Source organism: Manacus vitellinus, unplaced genomic scaffold (assembly GCF_001715985.3).
Source record: "Manacus vitellinus isolate BGI_N305 unplaced genomic scaffold, ASM171598v3 scaffold_41_pilon, whole genome shotgun sequence".
NCBI lineage: Eukaryota > Metazoa > Chordata > Aves > Passeriformes > Pipridae > Manacus > Manacus vitellinus.
This window is the reverse complement of record NW_021940545.1, coordinates 1,834,105-1,858,075: the sequence shown is the minus strand read 5'-3', so window position 1 is coordinate 1,858,075 and position 23,971 is coordinate 1,834,105. Positions and strand designations below refer to the sequence as shown.

Sequence of the window (23,971 nt, the reverse complement as noted above, 5' to 3'; positions counted from 1 at the left end):
GTGTAACTTGCGTTTGGGTCCGAGCAGGTTTTTTGTGCCTGCCGGGTAAAACGGTGTTGAATTGTGAGCAGGATGCTGGCTCTGGGGCTGTAAATAGTACAGACATGTCCATTGTGTGCCATTACAGGAAAATTTGTTTTAAGTCCAGAAGCTTTATGGCCAGAGAGCCTGGCTGTGGTATAGGAACTGTGCAGGTGCTTCAACTCCTGGCTTCTGGAGAGATGCATCCCAGTCTCGGGGCAGTGGGTTGCTGGTCAGTGGGGAATAACTGGTTCCAGACCTCCTCTCTGCCCTGTGAGCTTGGTGGGGTTGGGAGCCCCAGGTGAGCCCTGTTGCTCTCTCTGGGTTATGTGGTGAGGCCTCACCTGAGTCCTGTACAGGCAGGAGTGATTCGAGGTGGGGGGTGTTCCACACCCAGCATCTCCCAAAACCACTCCGCTGAGCCCATGTCTGGATCAGGGCTGTGGTTCCTTGGAGCAGGGCAGCAGTGAGTGCTCCCTGCCCCAAAACATGCTCCCTGTCCATGGTGCAAATCCCTACACCTGTCTCTGCCCTCTTCCTGGCCCTCTGGCTGTGCCCGGTCAGCTGGGGAGCATCCAAGATGAAATCAGGGATGTTGTGTCAGTGGGAATCCTGGGAGCATCCGGGGAGGTGCAGGTAGGCTGAGTCATTGCCCACATCCCATGCTCCCCCAGAAACCACCTGTGTTCCCTGATGGGGAGCAAATTCTTGCTGTGCCTCAGGACAAACATGCCTCTTGGTTTTGGATGGGCTGGACTGGACTGAGGGGCTGTGAGGTGTGTGCTGTGGTCCCTGACCTCAAACTCCCCAGCCAGCACTGGATCTGTGATTGCTGACCACTTTATCCCTTTTTATTCCAGAGGATTGGCCTCTCTGGAGAGGGGACAGATGCTGTAGTCATCCTGGAAAAGACTCCTTTCCAGGAGGAGAAGATCCCAGACTTGCTGAAGAAGGCGATGAAGGCGGAGCTGCAGATGCAAAACGACATTTACTGCACGTTCTACCTGAGCCCTCCCCCGGAGCTGAGCGGTGAGTGCCCTGGGCCTGGGATCCTGGGAGGGCAGCTGGGATCCTGGGAAGAGTGGCTGGGATGCCAGGATGTGCTTCCTGCCCGCTCCAGAGGGCAGGATGCAGCGACACGGACAAGTGCTGCTGCCGGACACGGCTCTGCCACCCCAGCTGTGGTTTGGTGACAGCAGCACAGCAGGCCCAGCTGGTGAGGATGGGGGCTCATTGCTGCTCTGAAGGAAATGTCTTACTCCCAGGGTTTGGATAATATTCCATATCATTCCCTTTTCCCCACACCGTGGCTCAGTTCATGAGCTGCTGAGCAACCATTGTTTCATTCTGTGCCTTGGTATAAAGGTGCAGAGGGGCTTAGGGGGTCCAGGGCTTTCCATGGGTTTTTGTCAGTGCTGTCAGTTACTCAGGTAAGAGTTGTCTCTTCCCAGAAGGTTTAAATTGAAAACAGCCTCTGCACAGCACGTGCAGTTCCTGCCATCCCAGGGTTGGCACCTCACAGGCTTTGTTTTTGTCTCCTAGTAAGGGCAGGCAGCTCGTGTTTGAGGGGTTAACCTCGAGTGCTGGGGGGATTGGCCCCATCTCCCTGCTGATTTCACACATCTGTGTGTTACCAAACTCTGTTAATAACAGACTGTGACAAGGACAGATGGACACATTGGGGAGCTTCAGTGGAAGGCTGTCACTCTGTGAGAGGGATTCTTGTCATGGTGCAAAGGTGTCCTGTACTGGTGGTGCTCTCCAGCCCCTGCTTGGAAGCAGGTCTGGGCTTTGGGCAGGCCAGGTACTTCAGTTTAATCATGGAATCTTAGAATGGTTTGGGTTGGAAGGGACCTTAAAGCCCACCTCATGCCAACCCCCTGCCATGGGCAGGGACACCTTCCACTATCCCATGTTGTTCCAAGCCCCATCCAACCTGGCCTTGGACACTTCCAGGGATGGGGCAGCCTCAGCTTCTCTGGGCAACCTGTGCCAGGGCCTCACCACCCTCACAGGGAACAATTCCTTCCCAATATCCCGTCTATCCCTGCCTTCTGGCAGTGGGAAGCCATTCCCCCTTGTCCTGTCCCTCCATCCCTTGTCCCCAGTCCCTCTCCAGCTCTCCTGGAGCCCCTTTAGGCCCTGGAAGGGGCTCTCAGGTCTCCCTGGAGCCTTCTCCAGGTGAACCCCCCCAGCTCTCCCAGCCTGGCTCCAGAGCAGAGGGGCTCCAGCCCTGGGAGCATCTCCGTGGCCTCCTCTGGACTCGCTCCAGCAGCTCCATATCCTTCTGATGTTGGTCCCAGAGCTGGAAGCAGCTCTGCAGGTGAAGTCTCACCTGCACAGAGGGGCAGAACCACCTCCCACAGTTAATTCCACACGAATGCTGGTATGTGCTTTAATTCTGGGAGCGCAGTGATAAATGCCATGTCAGCTCTTCCATAAACACAATAACAGCCAAACAGGTTTAACAGAGGCAAAATTAATCTGAGTGATTGCCTTTAAGTAAGACATTGTTGCAGTCCCAAATAAAATTTTCAGGATATTCGATGTGCCTTCTGAAAAACACTCCTGTTTTAGCTCTGTTCCCACAGTGTAGGAGGAGGCACTGTCTGGATTTGGGAGCTTTCGAGTTGTGCAAAGCTCCTCTTGTCCTGTGGAAGTCTCAAAATTAAAGGTTGCAGTGGCAGGAAAACACTGTAACACCAGGGATGTCGTGGGAAGATGTTAAAGCTGTGCTTCCTCAGCTGGAAAAGCTCCTGCTCGGGCTCCTGCTGTGCTCCTGCCCAGCAGGAGTTGCAGTGATTCCCACGAGGTGGCATTGCAAGCCTGAAATCCCGAGGGCTCTCTGCAGCCCAGCCCTGCCAGCCTTTGCCTTCCTTGCAGCAGCACTGTGTAACTCCAGCAGTACTCTGACAGTAGAATTCCTCCTTTTCTTTAAGGCTCATGGCAGGTGTGAAACCCCTCTTGCAGGTTTGAATGGGGAATAAGACTCTGGCTTTTTTTCTGCTGAGCTTTATCTCTTTAGTGAACTTTTAAATCTGTTCTTTAAAAGGTAAGTTTTTTGCAGAAATATTACCCAGTGGTGCATCTTTGCTTCCAACCCCTCCTTGGCACCACTCTGCTTGCTGAGCACCCCCGAGCAGGAGACCAGGAGGGCACTGTGGAGCTGGAGCTGCTCTCCAGGCTCCCCATGGTGGAGCTGAGAAGGAGGAGGCTTCTTCCTTCCAAGCAATTAGCACCCAGCAGCTGTTCTGTGGGTACATGGCTGGAGGGCAGCTGGGCTGGCACCGGGGAAACACCCGTGTGTGTGTCAGGAGGGGAAGGAAACTGCCCTTGTGGGCTGAGTCACGGCCCGAGGATGAGGTTGATGTGAGGAATGAAGCTTAAAAACCTAAACTGGAGAAATTGCCTGTGAGGCCTCAGAGGGTGTTGGGGTTTGACTGACCTGGGATGGTGAGTGGTTGTGTGGAGACCCAGGGAGCCCTTGCAGGGGATCTGGATGCAGGGTTAGAGATGCCGGGGTCTGTCTCCTGGTCCTTGCAGGTTTACACCTGGGTACAAGACACAGTAAAATATTTTGTAGAAAAGCTCTAACTTTGGCATTGAGCAGTTCATGGAACAGTCCTGGGTTGTGGTATTGTGGGATAAAGAAATTCCCCTGGGGGGTTTCACAACACCCTGGGCAGCTGAGCCCCCCCACACTCAGCCCTTGCTTTCTAAGGTTAAATAAACCTCGAGACTGAGGAAATGGTGACAGTGTGTCACTCGTGCCTCGGGTGCGCTGAGGGTGTGAGGAGCTGCCTCCCTGTCCCTCTGCTTTTCCCAAGTGCAGTTCCTAATGCCACCTCTGTGGTCCCAAGTCCCCGAGGTTTCTTCAATCAGCTGGAGTTGCTTACAGCCTACAGTGGAGGTTTCCTTCACCCTGTCCTTGTTGAAATGTTGGTGCCGCTCCCTCCGCGCAGTCAAGCCCGCGCAGGCCCCGTGCAATGACGGCTTGTTTGCGTGGTGAAGGCAGGGGAGGGGAGGCCAGACAAAGCATGTTACTTGAGCAAACGACTCCCCTCCAACCTGGGAAGAGGGATTTTGCTGTGGGAAGACGAATTGTGCTCTGCTGCTGCTTAAAGATGAGATTTTTTTCAGGGCTGAGAGCACACCGGCGTGAAGGCGGCACCAGATGAGTCTTGCTCGGCTCATTGGTTTTATTGCACGTGTCAAAGCTAAAATGGAATATAACGTTTCCAAACCAGCCAATAATGGTCAGAGTTCATCTGAAGGGCGACCCAAACCCCCAGAGTGAGGAGAGGGAACTTTGTGAGTGAGTTTGTGAGGAGTAGTGGTATCAGGGCTGGTGTAGCTGTGCTGCTACCAAAGTGCACGACTTATTTTAAGGCCACCTGCTGGATGTTGCCTTGATTTAAGAGGCAGCTTATGCCTAGAGGTGAGAGATAGTGGTGGAGGAAACCCAAGCCTTGGGCCTTTCCGTTGCAGGGAAACAAAGGGCTGACTTCATAATGGCAAAGATTTTCCTGTTGCCAGGGGTTGATTGCAGAAGCCAGATGGTTCAATCAACCTGTTCCCTGATGACATCCTGCTCCTCACGCCCGTTCAGCAAGGAGAGCTTAATGTTTCCAGCAAAAAGTCTCCTCTTGCCTGGCTGCTGCAGGATTGTGTGTTCCACAGCACCAAAGCCATGCTGGTGTGATGTAAGGGCTCTTATCAGTCCTTTAAGGAGCCTTTACACGGGGCTCAAGCTTATTAATAACATCTAAAACCAAGTACAACGGGAGATACTCTGGCACCCTCGCTCCAACACAGGGTGGAGAAATTATGGGAAAAATAGGAGAGTGTGGAAGGAAAGTTTTCAGTCATGCAGGAAACGATCTCTGTCCCAAAAAGAGGCTGGTTTTGGGCAGCAAGGAGCTGAAGAAACTTGCAGGAGCTGCAGGGGGAAGGCTGGTCTGTCTCCCAGTATTTCCATGCTCCAGCTGCCTCTGGGGCTTGCCCAGCCAAGGAACCTCACATTTACACTGAAATCAAAAGCTGGAGCCTGAAGCTGTGTGAGTGTGGGGGTGGTTTGGGGGACAGTGGGAGGTATCACCATGCTTTGCTCTGTGTTTTGAAGTAACCTACAGATTTCCCCTTTGCAGTGGCTGTTGCAGCTGAACCCACCATATCCTGGGATGAGCCCCAGAGCCCAGGCAGCCTTGGCTGAGTCACTGGCACTGCCCCTGGCTTGCCCTGGCATGTGCTGGCCATGGAGACTGGGAGCACATGCCAGGGCAGTGCTTTTGGGCTTTAATTCGTTCACTAAGGAGAGCCCCAGCTCTCTGAGCCAAAGCTGTGTGGTACCTGGCTGGGGTTGGGTTGGACTTTGGTGTTCCCATGTGACCCCTGTGCAGTTGCGATCCTAAAAGTAAATAAACTATTTATGCAGCAAGGGCGGGGGAGGTTGTGTGCTATGTGTTGGCTTAAGGCATTATATATTGGCTTAGGGCATTATATATTGACTTAGAGCATATATTTACTTAGGGCTGCATCCAAGGAGACACCTGATAATGGGAAGGCAGCCCAGAGCTGCATGTGGCAGGAACAAGGCTGGCAAAGAAAACCTGTCAGAGTCCAAATGAAATGTCTCTGTTGTTCCCTGGCTTTGGCAACTTCCTGCACTTGATGGTCAAGTTGATTAGGCACGTTGTAAACCAACACTCAGCTTCCTGCTAGCACAGGGAGGAAAAAGCACACCACAGGCCCAAAAGCAGAAACAGGTTGTGCCTGCCCTGTGGTTCCCTGGGAACTTTAAATCTGTTTAAAACAGGCTGACAGTGCTCCATGTCAGTGCTGCTGAGTGGGGTGGGAGAAGCCACCACCAGGCCTCTCCTCACTTATGGGCCTGGAGGGGAATTTTGGCAGAGCCTGGGGACAGTGTGACCCAAAAGGGGAAGAGGCATCACTAGTGAGCTTGGAGTGCCCTTTCCTATGTGCATGAGCTCTCTCTACCTTGTGTTTCATCCTTTCCTCCTGGCAACAGCTGCCTTCAGCTCTTTTTCCCTTCAGTTCCCCAAACTGAGCTGGTGTTTTGATTCTTCTTGTGTCTTGGGTTGTGTTTTCTCTCTTGCTTTTAGCAGAAGAGGGGAGGAGTATGTGTCTGGTGAATCTGAGCCTCCTTTTCTCCTGGGCAGTTTCCCAGTGTGGTGTTTGCCCTCAAACACCCTTTGTAGGGTGAACAGCCCCGTCAGTTTTCTCTGCCATGGCAGTATTTGCACCTCCTGCTCATCCAGGTTCCTTCAATTAAACCTCCTGGGTTTTTTTTATAACCTCTAGTTAACTGATGGTCAGTCCTGACTTCCAGAATAAACCCCAGATGCTCCGTGATGTCCGGGGCTGGTGTTTGGGAACTGATGTGACTTGGGTGTGAGCGGAGACAATCCCTGACCCTTCTGCCAGCTCAGAAACCCCCATCACGTGTGCAGTGGTTCCTTACCCTGTTTCCAGGCCGGGGCAGGTTTTGGGTGCCCCACAGCCTACGTGCTGCTCTGGTGCACGTGGAGCCTGCCAGGAGCAGGCCTGGCAAGGGGAGCGTGCGGCCGCGCGCCAGCGCTGGAACGATCCCGGGGCGAGCCCAGTCTCGTGGTGGATGGTTCCTGTGTCCAAGCCTGGGCATCCTGTGTGCAGCTCCTAAGGGCTCTGAGGCTCTGAGCAGGTATCAAACAGCCTCTCTGGCTGCAGTGATTGATGCTAATTAGCATTGCTGGGACATTTTGGGGTTGATGAGACCTTTAGAAGGGAAATGATCATTAGTGAACCACAGCCTCTCCCCTCTCTCCTCTTGCAAACATCTGCTCAGCCGCAGCTGCACGTTCAGGAGTTCTGTGATCTCTGATTTAAAGCCCCCTGAGTGCTCTCCCTCAATATGAGCAGCCCTCTCCAAACTGGGGGGGTGCCAGGGAAGCCATTCTGGGTCCCCTGCACCCCCAGGCACTGTGGTTATCACCACCCAGCATGGAGGGGCTTCTGCTGCAGTCCCTGCTCTTGTTTTGGGGTCTAAAATTAAACTGTGGAAGTTTCTGCCTGAGGCTGGCTGTGGTATTTTATCTTTTGCCTTTTTTGTTTTCTCCCCAGTGCTTTGCTGGTCTTTTTAAGTGAGGAGAGCTACAGCCTTGTCTTTTTTTCTTTGGTATTACATCATCCTGCTAGAAGTGCTAATAGAGTCCTGGAAAACAACCTTGTTTGAACATGTGTATGGTGGGAATCAGACCAGACTGCCCTTGTGGTTTGCATTTTCATATTTCATGTTACCAGCATTTTCCTGTGGATTTCATTAAGCTGGGTTTGGCATGGAATGAAAAGGCAGAGTCTCTGGGCTTGTACAGCACCAACCTTAAAAAAACAGAAACCAGAAAACTAAAAAAGGCCCAAACCACCCTAAATCCTGGCTCTAGGAACAAATAGGTGTTTATATTCAGTGTCTGGCTAGCATATAAACATATATAAAACACGAGGCATGGCTTTGGTCATGGGTTTCCATGGCAGACCCTGGGCACAGACCGTAGTGTTCACAGTGCCCCAGCCACGTGCCTCAGTCCAGTCCGGGCTGCCCAGGGTTTGCCTGGGCTCACAGGGCTTTTCTCATCCTTGCACTGATGTTTATGGCAGCTCTGTGTTTGCTGAGGAGGCAGAGGCACTGCCATGCCCTTGGAGTTGTGTCAGGCTCTGTATCACACATCCAATCTGGGCCAAAGAGGGATGTTTGCCAAGGGTTTTACCCCTTGTGGGTAGGATTTACTGCTGCCGACGTCAGAGCTGCCAGGTTAACAAGGTGAACACTTGCATCCTGTTTAATGCCACAGAAATTAGACAGCAAAGTTCTAATCTTAAGGCAAACAGAAAATGTTTTCTTTCTGCCACAGTAAATGGGGAAATGCTCTTTGTGGGCAGGGGTCACTCAGCTCTCTTCCCTTGGCTCATCCTGCACTGTGTTGACCCATAAACCCACGTTATTTGCTCTGGATCTGTCCCTGTGCCCTTGACCTCATTGCCTCCTGCACTTGAGCCTCGAGGCCAAGCACCCTGAGAGCTCTGGGAAGGAGCTGCTCCTTGGAGCTCCTCTGGGTTTGTGGCTGGAGAAGTTTGCTGGGTGCATCCCGTGAGCTTTGGATTTGAGTATGAGGAAGCAGCATCCCTGTCCCTGGGGTCGTGTTTCCATCCTGGTTGTTGCCTGCACATAAACCCTGCCCTAGGAGCTCCAGCTCTGCCCTGATGCTGCTGATAGGCCTGAAAGAACAAGTGTGGGAAAACCCTTCCAGACAGCAAACTCCCCCACCTGGACTGGAAAGACAGGCCCTGGCTGTGTTGTTGGCTCTTCCTCCCTCCAGAAAAGCAGCTGCAGTGTGGGAGGTTAAAGCAGTTGTTTGCTTTCCATGTCCATTTTCCCTCACCCTGTTTTAGTGGTATCTCTTCAAAATGTCTTCGTGTGGCATTTATTGAAAGGGAAAACAGATTTATTGGGGACTGAAGGAGGCAAATGTGAGTTGGTAACTCAGTCCCCGTGTTTGTTCCTAGAGATCAAGGCCACAGTGGTGTACCCTGCCACGGAGAAACACATCCAGAAGTACCTCCGGCACGAAGTGCACCTCATCCGGGAGAGCTGGGAGGATTACCAGAACATAACCCTGCCCTTCATCCAGTCCCAGAGCTTCAGCATCCAGGTATGGAAACCACCTGCCCCTGCAGAGACGATGTCTTTGGTCTCCAATGCTCTGGGCTGTCAAAAGTCTCCTCCAGAGCCCAGGCTGAAGAGCTGGGAGTGCCCTGCCCCATCTCCCTTGTGGTTGTGTTGTCAGCTCTGTGGTGCTGCCCCCTCTCCTCTGGCTGGCTGGGACATCCTTTTCCATCTTTGCAGACAAACATTTGCCTTGGACCTGTACTCAGAGTTGCCTTTCCCAGGGTTTCTGGAGAAAAGCTGAGGCACTCCTCCTTTCCAAGGGTGGCTCCCTGGGCGTTGGTGCTGTTCTCTGGGCTTTTTAGGAGTCTCTGGGGTGTTGTGGAAATGGAAAGGCACAGATTGCTCTTAGATTCCTGCATCAGAACTCACTCCTCGGGCTTTGGCTGCAGCTCCTGCCATTCATATTCAGTCCATATTCTGTGTGGTGAAACTGTTACTTTTTAGTGTTCTCCTTGCCCCAGGGAGACCCAGACTTTTCTCCTGTTTCTATCCTTTTTGACCATTCCCCTCCCTATCTTTCTCCTTTAGGGACCAAAGGAACACAAGTCTGTAGGGACCAATTTGTGCCAGCCTGTGCAGAAGGGGAAATAAAACAAATCCTGGGATTGCTGAGGCGATCCATTAAAAATAAGCCCCCCAAACCAATGAGGGGGCCTTGGATACCCCCCCACCTCTTTCCTGCTGCATTAAACTGCAGCATTTATTAGCTGGAGAAAGGCAAGAGTGTGTTTCCACCTGGTCACAGCCTGTAGGATGTTTTATCTATGCTTTTGGTCCCAAAGCTGTTAAGCTTCCTGGTGTAGCAGCTGCCCTCAGGAATGGCTTGAGCTCTCACTCTGCCTCTTCCACCAAGTGCTTGTGAGCTGATTTCTGTACATGGAAACACATTCCTGGTGACCATCAGGAACATCTGCTGAGGACTCATGATCAGCACAGTCAGTCCCTGACCTTTGGGGTTTGATAATGCTGCTCCTTGTCTTTATCCAGCTGGTTTTGCCGAGTGGAAAGGAAAATGTGAAGGGTAACAGAAGTACCAGGGGACCACAGAGCCGTCTGTGTTTCCTGCTGGAGGATGCAGAGCGTGGATGCTTTCAGGATAATGGTTTTATTGTGGTGCCAGTCCCTGGACATGTGTTCTCCTCGCTGGGCTTGTGCTGGGAGCAGCAGGAGCAGTCAGTCAGCTGGGGACCTGCCCCATCACGAGGCAGCCTTGGGTTTAAAATGCAGCTCATCTGATCAGTGAACTTATTTAGGGCACTGATAGCTTGGCACTTGTGATCAGAGCAGGCACAAAACCCCCAACAAAGACCAAAATTCCATTTCCTGCTGAGCTTTCCTCCCAGGGTCACAGAGCACAGCGAGCTTGTGCCATGCTTTCCAGAATCACTGGGAGAATCTAATCTCTAAGATGTTGTTGCTGAGAAGAAAAGGCCAGAAATTTAAGCAAAAAAACCCCAGATCAGGGGAGGAGAAGTTGCTTTCTCCCTCCAGATGTATTCATGTCAGTTCACAGTGATGCTAAGTTTTGATTAGATTAATTAAACTCTGGATGGAGTTCCCCTAAAGTGTCTGGTGTGCACAGCACCCACCAGTATGTCTGTGAGACTGGCTGCACCTCCCCTACCCACCTGGGGCAACCAGGATGTTCCATACCCATATTTGGGTGGGGAAAATGATGTTTCCAAACATTTCCAGCTTCCAAGCTCCAGCAATTTCCTGCTGCCTTACCTTGTCTTCTGGGGGTATGGCTGGGGACTCCCTTGGCAGTACTTAAGCTAGGCTTAAACCAGAGCATAATGTGCATTTTGGAGGTGTAAAGAAGGATGCTGGAGCTCAGGCTGGGAGCCAGGGAGAGCAAAGATGCTTTTCTCTGGTCTTACTCTGCTCCTGATCCCTGGTCTCTTCCATTTCCAGAACTCTTCTCTGAATGGTGCTTTGCTTTGCAGGAGGAGCATGGGGGGATTAACCAGAGCAGGGCTTACAGAAGTCTGGAGGCTGGAACTATAAGTATGGAAGAAGACGAGTGGTGAGCTGTTTCCTAATCAGCCAGGGAGCCAAGAGATGTGCACTGCCCAAAAAACACAGGCCTTTTGTGTCCCACCCCGGGAGCTGCCAGCAGCCAGGGCTGCATCCAGCTCAGGCTTGTGAGCAATCTGCGCCTTCCTCTTTGGACAGGGAACAAAATCAGCCAAGTTCCCTTCCCAGACCCTGGTGTAAAGATTTTGGTGCAGCTTGGGGGGTAAAAACGTGTAAACAGCTCCACGGTGCTGCAAGTGGTGTGTGCTGAGCCCCACAAGAGCTGAGTTCACTGCTTTTCACTGAAGTGCTCATAATATCCTGTAGTTTGTTGGTTGTTGGAGGGTTTTATGGGTAATTATTTGGTCATCCTAAAAATCAAGCCATTGGAGTTGGGTTTTTTTTATATTCTAGTTGCAGGGAATGTGCAGTAATCCATGAGCTTGGGCTAAATGCACCTGAGATGTTGGGTTTTATATTCTCTGCTGGTTTATAAATCACATGTTTCTCTTTCAGTGGGTGTATAATATCCTGGAGAAGAAAGCTGAGACCGAGAGAATCGTCCATGAAAACCCAGATCCTTCCAATGGCTTTGTTCTAGTTCCAGATTTAAAGTGGAATCAAAACCAGGTTGGTTTGCTCCTCTAACGCTGCCTGTCTGAAGGTTATTCAGAAGAAATGTCCATTTTCAGGCTACAAACAGCACCCTGATGAGAGTTTCAGTGGGTGCCTGTGTCCTTGTGTTCACACTTGTGCCCACTGTGGATGCTGCAGAACCCAGGCTGTTCTCACTGCTGCTGGCATGTATTTATTGGGTTCACTTCCTCTCCTCTATCAGCCCAGATGTTGTCGAGATGTTTTTTTTAACCCACGTATTTATTCTTGCTGAGCTTCTCTGTTTTTTTTTTTTTTGCAAGCCTTGACTTTAGGTGCAAGAATGTTATCCTTTGGCTGCTGCAATTAACTCTCCCCCACAGCTTTAAGCAGATGGTCCTTGGCTGCTGAGCAGCTTCTTCACCCCTCGTGGGAGTGGCCACTTGGTGAAAATGACTTTTAAGCCCAGGCAGTAATCCTAAATTGAGAAGTATTTCCTTGTGCTCTACCTCTCTTTCACGCTGTACTTTTGGGGAGATGAAACTCCAGACACCTCCCCCCTCCCCGCCTTCCCCGGGAAGTTGGTGGCGTCAAAAAAAAGTCCCCTTTGTGTTTCTGATCCTCATCTGCTTCTGCAGGTGGCAGGCAGGGAAATTTCCCATATGATTAAGGCTTATCAATGAAACTAAAACTCAAAAAAATGGGAACACAAGCCTGCAATGATGGGCAGCACCATCCTGTGTGTCTGTGTGGGGAGCAGCTGTTTGTGGTGCAGTGCTGAGTAGTCTTGGGGAGTGACTTGGGGAGCACAGACACCACTGCAGGGTGGTATCTGCTCCCCGTGAATTCCCTGCACATCAGCTGCTCCAAAAATCCCCTGCTGAGCTGTGATGGGGTTACCAAGCTCGAATTTCCACTTGTTCACAGGAGGCACTACCTTCTTCCTGGAGGGACTTTGCAACAAGTCAGGCTTTCAGGCTGTGCCACTGTGGCCTGTTCAGTGCCCTTCCAAGGGGGGCAGCATTTGAGGACCCTAAAACATGCAGCAAGCTGTCCCTTTCCCAGCTGTGAGCAGCCTGGTGGAAATCCTTACTTGCTGCAACCAAGCTTTGCAATTCACATCAGGATTGGGCTAAAATTTGTGCTTCAGCTTCCCCTAGAGACCTGCTGCATCCACATCTCCCAGCTGGCATGGTCAGGGAGCACCTCAGTGGTAGGATTTGTCCTTAGGGGAGGCTTCCCCATGCTCCTGTCGCCTCTTGGAATGTTGAACAGGATCTTCTGGATTTCTCCCTGACTGCTGAGTTGCTGTCTGCACCCTGGTCATCCCTGGAGCGACCCGGGCCCTTTGCTGGTCTGGTTCCCAGGCAGGCGAGCCAGCATCCCAGGAAGGGCTGTCAGCTTTGCCTTTGAGCCAAGGAATTTCATCTTGGCTGTGGGTCACCCTGAGCCAGAGCTGATCCCACCAGCCCCAGGGCTGCCTGGGAGCACTGGTTCCTCCTGGGAGCACTGATTCCTCCCAGGAGCACTGGTTCCTCTCAGGAGCACTGATTCCTCCCGGGAGCACTGGTTCCTCCCTGGAGCACTGGTTCCTCCCTGGAGCACTGGTTCCTCCCTGGAGCACTGATTCCTCCTGGGAGCACTGGTTCCTCCTGGGAGCACTGGTTCCTCCCAGGAGCGTTGGTTCCTCCTTGGAGCACTGATTCCTCCCAGGAGCACTGATTCCTCCTGGGAGCACTGGTTCCTCCCGGGAGCACTGGTTCCTCCCTGGAGCACTGATTCTTCCTGGGAGCACTGATTCCTCCTGGGAGCACTGGTTCCTCCCTGGAGCACTGATTCCTCCCACTGCATCCCACCCGGCCAGCGAGGCTGCTGAGTGGAGCCAGGGAAGCAGATGCAGCTCCCAGCAGGACTCTCTGAGCCCTCCCTCACGAGTCCTGTCAGCAGCATTGCCTTGCACTTGCTTAGCACCTGGCCCTCAAATCCTGCAAATTCACCTGGAATTATTTTAGGCTGATGGATGGGAGGAACATTTCTCCCTCGCGCCGTGAAATCTGCTGGCCTCAACCTTCTGGGCGCTGCCTCAGCTCCTGCTGCCCAGCCTCAGGAGTGATTGGAGGTGGTTTCTTGGGGGTTTTGTTATCGTTGGGGTTTTTTTGGTTTTTTTTTTTTTTTTTTTTTTTTTAATTTTTTGATATGTTTTTTTTTTCCCCTCCACAACTTTTGAGTTGGTTTCAAACCCACAGGAGGCCCGAGGCGTTGCCTGAAGCCATGCCTGGCATGACATCATTCCGGGCCTTTTTAGCAACAGGCTTATTTGTTTCAAACAGCAACATGCAGATGTTGTTCTAAGGAGAGGAGCTGTTTGCTTTCCCTCCACCAGCCAGCCTGGAGCCAAAGAGCACGACCTGATACACTGTCTTTTTCTGGAGCTGTGCATGGGAATCACATGGAACAGCCCTGTTGAAGGTCCTGAGAGCATCCTTTGGCACATGCCTCTGTTTCCAAATAGCCACGTGGGTTTCTCACAGTGCTGAAGAGATCTGCTGGCTTTCACACATCCAAACCCTTTAGTGTTTGTGTTAGAAAGTCACTAACTGAGCTGAAGGAGACTGGGATTTTAATGTTTTTAAAGCGTAATGGTCCACAACCTTATGTCTTGTTAAACACTGAATGTGATAAGAGCTCCAGGACATGCCAAAGGTCTGGCTGAGAGCTGCTGAACGGGCACATTTCACTGCCCTGGGGTTGTACAGTGACCAATTAGTCTTGAAAATTGTTATTTATAGAACTGCTATGACTGGAGAGTGGCCAGCTGTTTGCACAGTGGAAAAGTGGGAAGCTTTTCACTGGGAAAAATCTACAGTTGCAATTTTGGCCTCTGTGGTTCCCTGTAAATCCTCATCTGAGCAGAGAGATGAATCTCTGAGACGGCCATGGAGTGTGCACGGGGGGTGCTGGCAGACCCCAGGCACTTTGGTGACCCCCCCGTAGCTGGGTGGGCACCTGCAGCAGGTCTCCAGCCTCAGTGCCACAGGGACAGCGTTTTTGAGGTGCTCAGGGAGATGTTGTAAACGTGCAGGGGCAGCGCCGAGCGTGGTGCTCGTGGTGTGGAAGAGCTGATCACTCCATCTGCCTTCAGAGCTGAGAAGGCGTTTGTTGGTTGGGATGAGGCTGTTTTCTTCTGGTTACTTATTCCTGGACAAACCCCAGTTTGTCCAGAAATGTTCTGAGGTGCAGTGGGTTTGTGGGTGAGCACATCCCATACAGGGAGATTCATCCCAGCCTGGGTGTGGGTTGGACACGAGGGCAGGTACCCCTGTATGACACAGGTATCCCTGTATAACAGAGCCTGGGAAGCTGTGGATGGTGTGTCAGGTCCAAAGTGCCTCCATGTGCTCTCTCTGTGTCCCCTGCATGCCCCTCTGTCTCTGCAGCTGGATGACCTGTACCTGGTGGCTGTCGTGCACCGCCGGGACATCAAGTCTCTGCGGGACCTCACGGCCGAGCACCTCCCGCTGCTGAGGAACGTCCTGCAGGAGGGGAAGGTGAGCCTGAGGCTGGTCCCACACCACTGTCCTGGCCAGGGAGGGCTCGGCTGCCTCTGCCAGGGCACTGCTGGGATTTTCTGGCACAGCATCTGCCTGGAGACTGATAACCAGGAGATGATATATCACAAAACAGGGCTGTGCTGCTCTCTCTGCCTGGAGACCCCGATCCCTGCTCTCCATCAGCACCTTCCCCAGGTCATGCCATGTCAAAGGTGCTTTGGGAGTGCTCCATCCCTCCTGTTAACAGTGAGCTCCCCATCCTCCCCATATCAACAGCCTCCTCCCCGACTCCTTCCATCCTCACCAGCTGACGTGTTTTTCCACAGGGTGTGTTTGGGAGATGGATGTGCAGGAGCTTCTCTTTCCTTCACCGCGTTAGATTTTGGAAAGTAATTGCACTGGGGAAAGTGGGAGATTAATTAAGAGATTAGCCAGGGGATTGCAGTGCACGGAGCCGGAGTTCACTGGTGCTGTTTATAGCTTTAATTACACCGGCTGGTCACAGGATCCCTGTCACTCCCTGACTGAGCCGGAGCGATAAGGGTGGAAGGGAAAATGATAGGAGTGGAGAGCATGTCCTGTCACAGAGGGAGAAAAGTGGGGCAGCTGGAGGCATCACTCCATCCCTGCCGAGGCTCAGAGGGTGGGAAGAGCTCTGCCCTTCCCAACTTCCCCCTCTGCCGTGCAGTGAGGAAGCAGAAATCCCTTCTGCCTTTCCCTATGCCTCCCTTGCCATCCAGGAATGCTGCTTTCTGTCCATTCCCAGGTGTTGGCAGTCCTGACCCGTGTGTTTCCCGTCCCTAGGAGGCCATAGCCAAGCGGTTCGGGGTGCCAGGCTCCCAGCTAAGGATCTACCTCCACTACCAGCCCTCCTACTACCACCTGCACGTGCACTTCACCGCCGTGGGCCATGATGCACCAGGCAGCTCCGTGGAGAGAGCCCATCTCCTGGCTGATGTCATCGACAACCTGGCCGTGGACTCCACCTTCTACCAGAAACGGGCCCTGACCTTCCCCCTGCGGGCTGATGAGCCCCTGTTTAAGAAATTCCAGGAGGCAGGAAAAGTGTGAGCAGGGAGAGGTGCTTTTGTATCATATTTTTTTAATGAATAGCCCTTTTACTGGGGTTTTTTTGTTTGTTTGTTTGTTTTAAGGTTTTGTTGCTTTCGTGTTTTTTAACTCTGTTTTTGTACAAGATGGGGCTGATGATCCTTTGCTATGGAAACTGTGTTGTCTGTTGAAGTCCATTAAAACATTGATTGAATAAACCCCTTTGAGTGTGCTGGATTTTACCCTGGAGTGGGTGCCTCTGGGATGCAGCGAGCATCCAGGAGGGTTTGGGCAGGAGGGGCTGTGTGTATGCATCTTCTCCAGCCAAAGGACAATCCCTGTCCCCAGATGTCAGCCCAGACAGGGGAGTAGCCAGACAGACAGGTCCAAAAAGCACACTGTCCTTGAAAGCTTCATGTATTTCCTATGAATTTACCCCTGGGAAAGGGATTGCAGCTTTCCTGGGGCAGGGAGGGTGTCTTGCTCCAAACGAATCAGTGACTAACCGAGTCCTCGCCCTTCCCGGCTGGCTCCGTGGAGACAAACGCTGTGTGCTGCCTGATCCCAGCCCCAGAGCCATCACCTCCACTGCTCCTGCATCATCTCCATCTGAAATGACCTTGAGTGCAAGGGCAGCCCTTCCTGCCAGAGCCTGCTCAAGGTTTTGCAAAGATTATGGGGGGAAAAAAAATAAATAATAGTGCTCTTCCTTCTGCCACGGGGGTGGTGGGGCAGGAGAGGGCCAGGAGTTGGACTTCATGATCCCTTGTGGTGGGAAAACCCAATTTCTCTGTATGGAGAGAGCTTGCTCTGCCACCCAGCCACTGATTCCACTGGACACCAACCTCTAAATTCTTCATGAGCTCTTGGTGCCAGAAGGGGCTCTGGTTTCTGATCGGTAACCGGGGTGGAATCGCAGGAATCATCTCTCTGGTACCCAGTTCTTTGCTCCTTTCCACATGCTGAGCTCCAACAGGGGTGTTTTGTGTGGGTTTTTGGTTCTTTGTTTTTTTTTTTTTCTGATGAGAGGAAAAACCAGATGTGATTTGTTTTTTTCAGGGCTGCTGCTGTGCATGGAAGCTGCTGTGATGGAGCAGCTGGCTGGAGTGCAAGTGGCATCATCAGAGCTGCCCCAGGGCTTTGCTCAGCTCATCCCATTTATAGATATTCAGGTCAGGCAGTTCCCTGGTACCTTTTAGCAGCAGGGAGAGGCAGAGCAGCTGGATGCAGCCACCTTTCCTTATCTCCCTTCAGAAATTCCCATTTGCTGGGTTAACAGTTGGACTCCATGATCTTAGAGGTATTTTCTGACTTATTCTATGAGTCTAAAACTCCAATCCATGGTAAGAAAGCTGGAGTGATCTCCTGGGGGAGCCTTTCCCTCTTGCTTCAGCTCTACCTACCTCTGGAGCAGTGCACAGCAGGGGCCAGAGTTGATTTTGGGAGCTGGGGAGCTTTAGGATCTGGAGGTGGTCAGTGGGGTTGGCTGTGCCCTGGCTCTCCCTTTCCCCAGGTTTTAAGTTGCTAAGGGAAAGGGATGATTTTTTTTTCAATACCCAGAGCATTTTCTGTGCCAAAAGGGAGCTCAGTCTCTCTGGGTGAGAGAACATCCCAGTTTTATGTTCCCACCCAGGCCAACCCAGGGAGATGATTAAATAACCCATCCTGTCTCCTGAGAAGCCTCCCTGGTCCTCAGGTATGGAAAAAACACCCTCAGTCTTGAAAATAGACTCTCTGAGGGTTGTGAGAGACAACCAAGCAGCACATCTTCCACAGACCATCTGTCTGGCTCCTGCTGGAGGAATCGTTTTCCTGGGAGACTAGTAAGCATCACCCATCTCCCTGGGGAGCCGTGGGATATATGGGGCCAGGGATGGGGGGCTGTCCCTGCCTGTCCCAAGAGAAGCGGTCAGTGGGAAGGATTCTGATGGATCTGGAGCCTTCAAAGGATTTATTGAGGTCCCAGGACTGGGTCTGCAAAGCCAGACAGTGTTCCCAGGCTGTGGCTTGGGGAAGGGTGAGTCGAGGTGGTCGGCAGGACAAAGCCAGCTTGTGCTGAGAATGAATCACTCCATTCTTGTCCCTGTGGAGCAGATGCTTCGAGCCTGGCCTAGGGCATCCCCTTCCTCCTTTATTAACAGATCCTGCTTGCCTGGTGCCTGCTTTGGCCTCATCACCCTTTCAGAGCCGTGGTGTGATGGCAGAACCTCCTGCCCGTGCCCTCCTGAGGCAGGACACCAGTCCCATTCCTTGCTGCTGCAGCCGGGGCGTTCCCTAAACCCTTTTATTTCCGACTGGCTCTGCACTGGGTGATGGCAGAGCTTGTTACAAAATCACTTCTCAAACAGCCCAGATTTCTCCCCCCCCCCTCCACTTTTCTTCTCCAAATTACTCGCCGCTCATCGTGCTGAATTAATCCAACTGGCAATTTATCCTTTGGAAATTAAATATTAGGGCAGGGTGTCGTTTTTAGCAGTGACTGCTCCCGGCACTCTGCTATGGCAGCAAATACATTTCCATTTCCTGGTGGGTTTTAGAACCCTGCTGTCTGCTGGGGCTTTGGTGGCCACAGGAAGCTCATGGCTGGTTTTTGGGCCCACCCAAGGGAGTTGGGTCACCCAAAATGTGAGTAGGAAATGCAGGTATGTCACAGATACATGGGTGCACAACTGCTGCGTGCAGGTGTCCTGATGTTCCTGTGGGATGGACACAGCCTGTGTCCAATGCTTGGCATGGGATCACCATTGTTTTCCCAAACTGTGATGCTGCCCCATGCCAGGGGGGGATGCTGGGGATGGAGACCATCACCCCAAAACGAGCCCATCCACCATCACCAGCAGGATGGGGCTGCTGGGGACCTGGAGAAGATCCTGGGAAGCGAAGCTTTGCAGCCTCTTTTAATATTCTGTCTTGGGGGCACGGTAAGAACAGACATTTGGGATGCATTATTACTGCTGGAGCTTTATTGAACGCCGGTTATTGTTTTCAGATGCAATAAACCGAGCGGGGGAACCCACGAGACCGAAGGGTCGAAATATCCTTCAAGCAAATCCCAGCTCCCCCCGCTGAGCTGCGGCCCCACTAATTATCCCTGGATTGTCTACGAGCCCGTGGCAATTAAAACCTAATTATGGTGAGTTTTCTTGTCACCACGAGTAAAACTCTGCCCCACTTAATGGCCAGGAAACCCCATCCCAGGGAGGATGAAGGACGAGGTGAGGATGCTTTTGAAATATTGATGAAATTCCCTTGGCAAAACTGGATCCATCAGCTCCACGGGTATTTTATTGATTAATATTGGTGTTGGACACGTCAGTCTTCAGCTGGTGGTGCCCTCCAGGATCCCGCTGTCTCTTGTTTGAAAAAGAAGGATAAACTTTGCTGCCTTTAGCAAGGAGCTGCCTCCTCCAGCACCAATATTTGTCAATATTTCCCATTTAAAGATCAGCGTTAGTGTTGCCTCAGGAGTTGGCAAAACCCACCCCAGCGCAGGAGAAATGGGTTTGGGACTGTAGAAATAAAAAAATTTTGAGGAAAATAAAAAACCTCAAAGAGCTGACTGCTGATTTTGTGTGTTGTGAGGTGGGGTGGAAAAGGAATCCCGTGGGAGAAAGAGGTGGCTGGATATGGGGCATTCCTGCAGTGGAAATTATTTTATTTGCAAGAAACAGAAAAATACTTAATATGGGTTGACGATTTTAAGCAAAATCAACCCCAGATCCTCCACACGTCGTCTCATGATGGTTTTGAGGATCTTCTCGTGGGGGTTCAATGGGGAGAACATGCAAATCCCTGACTCGGTGACCTGCTGGGAAAAGCTTTGCCCGCCCCTAAAAATTTGCTGTGATCCAATTTTGGGGCATTTCGGGGAGTTGCCCGGGGAAGGGGCTGCCCCCAGCGCTATGATTTTTGGGGTCCGCAGGGCAAGGGGAAGGGGTGGTTGTCCTCCCCCATCTCTCCCGTGCCGGGGATGCGGGGACCGGGCGCCTGCAGCTCCCGGGATGCTCTTCCCTCTCTCCTTCCTCCTCCTCCTCCTCCTCCCTCCACCGCCCATCCCGCGCTGTGCGCAAGCGTGTCCGCCCCCGCCCGCCCCTCCGGGCCAGCCCGCATCCCGCACCACGCCCCCGCATCCTCCCGCCCGCACCGACCCCCCCGCGCCGCCCATGGTGAGTCCGCAGCCCGGGGGTCCCCCGTGTGCCCCCGCGTCCCGGAGTCCCCTCGTGTCCCCCCGTGTCCCCGGGCCCCCCCGGTCCGCGTCTCCAAAGCGTGTTTGCGAGTCGAGGGGTGTTGAGCAAAAAAAAAAGGGGAGGGGGGAAGCAAAACCTCAGTGGTTTTTGGGAGGGCTGGAGGGGTTGGGTTGGGGGGATCCCGCGCTGGGAGGGCGCAGGGCAGGGCAGGGCAGGGCAGGGAGCGCTGCCCGCTCGGCAGCGCCCGGGCAGGGCTGGTTTGGGGGGTTCAGGTCGGGGATACGGGGGAGACCCCCGCTGACCCAGCTCGGACCCCCACCGGGGCATCCCAAACCTTCGGCATCGCTGTCCCGGCGAGCGCGGCACATCGGAAAGGGAGAGAGTGGCTTTATTTCTGTGTTTTGGGGTTTTCTAATAATTATTGTGGTGATTTTTCTAATTAACGCGCTTAATCAATGCCTGAAGCGAGCGTGGGCAGCGGCGAGAGGAAAACCCCCGCTCTCCCAGTGCCCTTCCATCTGCTGCCGCCCCGTTCCCGGCAAAACAAAACCCTTCGTCTCGCCGGGAAAAGCCGGCCTTCGGCACCGCTCCTGCCTGCGGCCGCTCCCGAGGAAGGCGATCCCACCCCGAGAGCCCTGGGAAGAGAGGGTCTGGCATCTCCCCTTAGCGCCAGGGGGGCTCGTTTCGGCGAGTCTGTGTGGTGGGAATGCCCGGGAGCCGCCGTAAGGAAGGGAAAATCCTCCCGGAGGCCCTGGGAGGGGAGGACGTGCCCCGTGTGTGGCTCAGGACGCTCTCTCTCACCACAGAACAACGGGCTGAGGAGGATTTATTAAGTGGTCTGAGCCTTTTTTTCCCCCATCCCTGAGCATCCTCTGCCTGGTCGATGGGTGTGCTCTGGTAGCCTGGTGATCCCAAAGGGGTAGGAGGGGTCCCTGCTGATCCCCCACCCAGTCCTGGTGTGGACAGAGCTGCTGGGAGCAGGATCTGGGCATGTTGGTGCAGGATAAACCCTATCCCAACCCCTCATGTGTGCCTGGAGCCCTGTTCTCTCACGGGACAGGCTTGTTCCCAGGGAGAGAGGAGGATGCTTGCCCTGAGACAGCAGGAAAAGGACCAGCCGGACCGTTCCCAGTTGAGCTTTCCATGTCAGGTCTTTGCAGGGTGAGCTGGTGGGGTTTTATTGTTCTGGGGAGTGGAGAACAAAGGGAAAAACCTTCCTCCAGGGGCTTTTTGTGCTCCTCAGCTCAGACACCGGGCATGGGATGTGTCTCTCCCACCAGGACAGGAGGGCAATGCCCGGTGGGTTGGTGCCGGCTGCTCGGCGACTCCGATCCCCGTCTGAGCTAATTAAAGTCTTGTGGTGGAGTTTTTGGGGAAGCTCTGCTGAATTTCCCTGTCTCCTCTGCCGGGCTCTACCCCTGACTGCTCTTGGAGGCAGGTGGTGGAGAAGAGGGATTGCCCAGGCTTTGCCAGCTGCTTCTGCCGAGGCTTTCCATGGGACAGACACCCCGGGCAGGGCAGAACCCTGGATCAGTGATAGAACTGATGGGTTTGAGTGTCCTCTTCCTACCCCGGCTCTAACGATGTGTCCAGCCTCTAAAGACCTCCTCACGTTCACACGGATGGGGTCCACACTTTGCTGGTCTCTCCCTAATCCCTGTCCTTAATTACCTACATCATAGAGGGCAGGGAGTTAACAGCAGCTGCTCCAGCAAGGCACTGAATTCCACAAAGGAATAAGGCCTTTGAAAATGTAAATATAAGAGGAGGAACTGTGTGTGCACACTGATTTTGAGGGATGTCCACCATGGAGATCTGCCATGTAGGGTGCCTTCCAGAGAGTGCTTTTCAGAGCTGAGATTGGAGCATCCTCCTGCTCCCCAGCCCACCCTGGAGGGGAAACCCACCCCTGGAGTGAAAACATCCCTTTAAAATAATTTTAAACTCTAGAACAGACATACTGGCATCTCCAAGCCTGTACTTTAATAGCTTGTGTCATCCCCATCCTTGCAACCAACATCAGAGGTGGATGCCAGACTGCAGGACGTGGGAATGCTGAGACCAGGGCCCTCCCCACGCCTGTTTCCAGGGGTTTTCAGCTGGCAGCAACTCTCAGGTTGAGTCTTGCTAATTAATTATTTGGCAATATCTCTAAATCCCATGTATTCTGTTGCTTATTCTCTTGGATAAAGTGATGGCCCCATTGCTTTAGTTTTGAATATTCCAGAGCTGATTCAGGCTGGCAGCATGGAGTCTGTTTCTCCACAACTTTCCCTATTGGGCTTCAGAAAAAAAAAAAAAAAAAAAAAAAAAAAAAGATTTGTTTTATGCTATTTTCCCCCTTTTGGTTGTTTGCTCTGGGTGTAGCCTGAGGACTCTGTGAGGAGCAGGGATGTGGTCCCTCTCCTGCAGAGGTTGGTGTCCTGGATCCACCTGGATCCCTCTGGGCCCCCATCCCGCTCTCCCCATCCCAGGCTGGGACCCCTCTCGTACGCTGGTGCCAGGAACAGTGGCACGAGCAGTTTTGGCTTTGGAGGGAGGAAAGGAAATGATTTGATACTTTCACGCTGCTTGTTGCAACTTCTGGTTCTCTTTTTTTCGGTGTTTCTTAAGTTCCCCTCACTCTCCTTTCGCACTTCTCCCTCCTCCTGCTGCAATCCTCATGTTTATCGAGGTTTTTCTAGGAAAACCCTGTGTCTTCTTGGAAAGGAAGAGGAAAAGCCCCCAGTATTTGCTCATCTCTTGCCTTTCCAGCTGCTGACCCCTCGCATGTGACCAGGGTCAGGCTGGAAAGTGTCCTTGGAGGAAGGAAAAAGGGATTTGGCTGTCGGGGAACGGAAAAACCGAAGGAGCCACCCTCCCTCCTGGTTTTCCTTGGGACTGGCGGATGCTCGGAGTGGTTTCGGGCTGGCGCAGGCTGCGGCTGCTCTCCAGGATGTGCTTTGCCTGCCGGAGACCTCCGGGCTGCAGCGCTGGCAGCGTGGGGGGACGCTGCTCCCGGCTGGTCCGGCTGCGCCGGGGCGCGGATCGGCGCGGGATGGCGACGGCCGCACCGCCGGGAAGGTGGGTGGGAGCGCTGCAGTCGGGCAGGATGTGGGTGAGTTCCTGCTTTGGGGTCGGAGCAGCAATTTGGGGGAGCGAGGTGGGCCACAGCAGGGCTGGGTTCTGCCCATCCCGTGTGAATCCTGCCCTGCCATAAATTGCTCTACGGGAATGTCCAGTGGAGGCGGGTTGGACCACCCGTGGGTGCTGCTGCTCCGTGTCCCTCGGCTCAGGGATGACTGGAAGAGGTTCCTCGTGGAGAACCACTCTGCCCAAGCTAGGCTGGCATCCTCCATCGGCTCTTCCATGCCATCCCAAGGATGCTGGGATGCTCCTGGGTTTGCTGCTGCTCCAGGACCATCGTGGGATGCAGCCCATGATGGGGAGGGATGCTCGGAGGTGGGATACAGGAGTCCCAGGGGATGGAAGGTGCAGGGGTGAAACAAGGCAGTGCCAAAGGAGGACTCCGGACACGACACCTGAAATTAGATCCACAAATCCATGGAGAGATTTCTCCTCCTTTTCAGAATTTAGCTGTTTGGTTTTTTTTTTTAATTGTAAATCAGAATGACCCGAAATCACAAAGCTGTGTCCATGTAGGACTGAGCAGGGAGCTGGCTCCCTTCCCTTCGTTATTTGCAGGTTTAAAAATCTATAAATGTGCTGCAGTTTGGTTCTCCTCTTTAATCCCGGGTCTGTGAAGGAGGCTTTAACCTGAGCTCACGCCGTTGGAATTCCCTGCTGCGCCTGGGAGAGGCTCCTCGCCTCCAATCGCTTCCAGATGCCGT

The 23,971-nt window shown here is 53.0% G+C and overlaps 1 protein-coding gene across 1 annotated transcript; it reads left to right on the top strand.

Moving 5' to 3' along the window:
* The first annotated feature begins 6 nt into the window (after nucleotides 1–6).
* DCPS (decapping enzyme, scavenger) lies at nucleotides 7–16,172 on the top strand. The gene is made up of 6 exons (XM_018078736.2): nucleotides 7–657; nucleotides 882–1,050; nucleotides 8,581–8,726; nucleotides 11,276–11,389; nucleotides 14,791–14,901; nucleotides 15,709–16,172. The coding sequence occupies exons 1-6, from the start codon at nucleotides 511–513 to the stop codon at nucleotides 15,973–15,975; spliced, it is 954 nt and encodes a 317-aa protein (XP_017934225.1). The 5' UTR covers nucleotides 7–510; the 3' UTR covers nucleotides 15,976–16,172.
* The last annotated feature ends 7,799 nt before the right edge of the window (nucleotides 16,173–23,971 follow it).